This window comes from Arachis ipaensis, chromosome B06, assembly GCF_000816755.2.
Source record: "Arachis ipaensis cultivar K30076 chromosome B06, Araip1.1, whole genome shotgun sequence".
Lineage (NCBI taxonomy): Eukaryota > Viridiplantae > Streptophyta > Magnoliopsida > Fabales > Fabaceae > Arachis > Arachis ipaensis.
This window is the reverse complement of record NC_029790.2, coordinates 124,515,702-124,519,072: the sequence shown is the minus strand read 5'-3', so window position 1 is coordinate 124,519,072 and position 3,371 is coordinate 124,515,702. Positions and strand designations below refer to the sequence as shown.

The 3,371-nt window shown below is 28.6% G+C and overlaps 1 protein-coding gene across 1 annotated transcript; it reads right to left on the bottom strand.

Annotated features, from left to right (window-relative positions):
* LOC107648493 (UMP-CMP kinase 3-like) lies at nt 40–3,112 on the bottom strand. Its single transcript, XM_016352335.2, has 7 exons — nt 3,020–3,112; nt 1,667–1,718; nt 1,445–1,562; nt 879–1,035; nt 698–778; nt 492–599; nt 40–398 (listed from the first exon to the last, which is right to left on the bottom strand). Exons 1-7 carry the CDS (start codon nt 3,047–3,049, stop codon nt 330–332), a joined length of 615 nt encoding a protein of 204 aa, XP_016207821.1. The 5' UTR covers nt 3,050–3,112; the 3' UTR covers nt 40–329.

Below are 3,371 nucleotides of genomic sequence, written 5' to 3'. Positions count from 1 at the left end.
GAGAAAGCATTGACTTATCCGACGATGGTTTTTAAAAACCAGTCAACCATGAAATACCATAGAATTGAAGTCAGCCAACCATACTAATTACTACGTTTCATCATTGATCAATTGTGCAAATTCTTAGCAATAATAATTTCATTCTCATGGCACTATCATCCTGCATTTTCTTTCTGTATTCGAGATCCACCATTTGGCTGATCACATGTGTATCCTGTTGTCAATTTTAACGAATTCAAAGGCAAACTTTATTCCTAACACACAAGAGAGCTTTGTGAAGCTTCTTTTCAATAACCAAATTTTTGCATTTAAAATAGTGGTTTTCCCATCTAATCTTGTGCTTCGAAAATTGTCTTGACGGACTCAAAAACCTTATCAATAGACCTTGCGGCATCAATCTATAAGAAGCAAAATTTTATTCCATTAGTACTACAAAGTATTTAAAACTCAATTATCAACACTTGTGGTTGCAGCACCAAAATACCAAATACCTTGCGAACTTTTCCTTTCTCGCCATAATAAGAAATCACGGGTGGATTAGACTCCAAGAAAACCTTAAATCGCTTCTTTATTGTTTCAATCTTGTCATCCTCTCTTGCCTTCATTATCCAAAAAAAAATATGAATTTGCTGATAACCATAAGAAAATTAGAAGAAACAGTTCTCTGTTTTTTTTTTTCTGGAAAGACAAAACTCACTTGGTTCCTATTAAGAAGACGCCGCTCCATCTCTTCCACGGGACAATCGAAATACAGAACAAAAGCTGGCTCTATTCCAGTCTACAAATCAAACAAATTAAAAGATGATAGAATTATATATCCGTTTTGGAAAACAAATCAAACAAATTAAAACATTTTTAGAATTTAGAAAGGAACTTACCACATTCTCAAATGCTGCTCGATTTTCGTCGTTACGAGGAAAGCCATCAATGAGAAATTTATCCTTGCCAGTTTTCCACATTTTTTGTTGCAGAAGTTTCACTGTCACCTCTGAAGGAACAATTTTCCCTTCTTTCATCACATTCTTTATCATTATTCTGTGAAGTGTCAAACACAAAAAAAATAAAGAAATTGAAAAGACCCAAGAGAAAATTAACAAACTTGAACAATAGAATTTACCTGTTGAAATTGACAAGGAATAATACCAAGTATAGGGGAAAAACATAAAATTTGTATAGAAAGAAATATAAATTTGGAAAGTATGGCCAAAAGAATATACTATCATAATGAGTTAAAAAAGAAGAATATATGAATACAAATCAGAAAAGATGATACACATGATAATTAGGATTTTAACAATTTTACTAATCCTAATCATGCTTCATTGATATTGAACACATTTTATAATCTTGAGATCCAAATGGCTATAACAATGATATCATACTAAATTGAATTCAAACGATTTTAAGAGAGACAAAGAATGGCTCAATGACTCATAAGTGATACCCATTTTCCGAATCAGATTCGGACTCTGCTCGCAGAAGATCTCCAGCACTGAGGTGAGTATAACCAAACAGTTTGGCAATGTTTGTACATTGTGTTCCTTTCCCACTGCCTGGGCCACCTGCATCATTTTCAGGACACATATTCACTCTTCAATGGAGCAGAATATCTTGTGAGAAGAACATGAAAAACATATTAATTTGAATGTAATGAGTCAGGGCTCACCTAACACAAAAACAACTTTAGGATTTTTCTCTAAAATGCTTACACTTGAACCCTACAATCAGATCATAAAATGAGAGAAAAATAGTAATAATGTACTATAAATCTATAAACGTATTCATATAAAGGAAAATTCTCCTATTCAGTGTCTAACTTTTATATTTCGAAAAATATCACTCTTTTAAAAGAATAATGTTATATGCACCATCTTTAGTATACACTATTCTTGTACACATTTTATTTTTAGTATTAATACTTTAGTAGTGATTGATAAGAACCGAAAGAAGATAAAAAGTTTGTCTTTTATAACGTAAAAAAAGTTGCATCATTTCTCCTTTTTAAAAACTATCCCAACCTCTCTTTTTGATCCTGAGGGCCCAGTTTAAGTTTTTTTTTAAAAAAATAGTTTAAAAAATAAATGGTTACATTAAAAATAGCTTATAAATAAGTTATTTTGTATTTGAATTTTTAATTCTAAAAGTGTTTATTTTATAAAAATATGATAAAAAGTAGTAGTATTATTAGAGAAGTTATTTTTTTAACTTCTCTATAAGTTTTTAAATAACTTCTTAAAAAGTTACAATTTAATTTTGAAAATTGCACCAAAACTTTAATACTATTATTTTTCATAAGTCAAAACCTCAAAAAAGTTATTTTTAGGACCTGTCTGGGAAGCTTCAAAAGTAGCTTTTTTTGAGTTTTTGACTTATGAAAAATAGTAGTATTAATATTTGGTATAATTTTCAAAATCAAATTGTAGCTTTCTAAAAAGTTATTTAAGAACTTGTAGAGAAGTTAAAAAAATGACTTCTCTCATAATACTACTACTTTTTATCACATTTCTATAAAATAAACACTTTTAGAACTAAAAACTCAAACACAAAATAATTTATTTATAAGTTATTTTTAATATATTCTTTTATTGTTTAAACTATTTTTTTAAAAGAAGCTTAATTAAATTGTTTATCTAAACTGCCCTTAAAGCTTCCCAAACGGCCCTAAGTTTTTGTTTTAATAAACTACATTTATTTTAAAACATTAGAAATGCAAATTATGAGAGTCTTTTAATTTGCTAGGGCTGCATAAGAATTTAAAATCTTAGCAAACAAAAGATAATGGCTCACAGTATATGACAATACTTTTCTTCATGAAGGAACTAAATGGACACTGCTCAATTGATTGCAAATTCACTACTCAACCTCTAGGATTTGCTTTAACTCAGAAAATTTCAAATGTTAAAAACTTTCATATTCTTTATGGCAGTAAGAAAAACATTAAAATATTTATATTAAGTGATTTCCAAAAGAGCAAATTTAAATGCAGAACATTGAACACCAAATAAGTAACCACCAATACCTGGTTTCGAGCTTTATCAGCTGTTTCCATGATTGCCTATTTAGTAGTATCTACAATCAAAATACTAGGATCTGGACAAATATATCTCACAGGTTTATTCATATAACAATAGAAAATATTAAAATTTGAATCCTCTAAAATAAAAAAGTTGGTAAAATAGTAAAGTAAGGAGTTAATTACTATTAATTTTGTAACTTTCATGAAATTTACCCCACTTTCTTAATTTATCACTTTACCACTTTTTTTATCCAAAATATTATTCTAGAATTATCTACTTATTCAGATTTAGTTATTGTATTTAAATTGAACCAAAAGAAAATTAGCCATTGCAAAATATAAATTACCTAGAAAG

What these genes read in the sequence shown, in the direction of transcription:
- LOC107648493 (XM_016352335.2), bottom strand. Translation starts at nt 3,049, where the DNA reads ATGGAAACAGCTGATAAAGCTCGAAACCAG. An exon ending in GTCTTCTTAATAGGAACCAA is followed by an intron (nt 600 to 697) that starts GTGAGTTTTGTC and finishes TGGATAATGAAG; the next exon opens with GCAAGAGAGGATGACAAGAT. An exon ending in AGAAAGGAAAAGTTCGCAAG is followed by an intron (nt 399 to 491) that starts GTATTTGGTATT and finishes TGCTTCTTATAG; the next exon opens with ATTGATGCCGCAAGGTCTAT.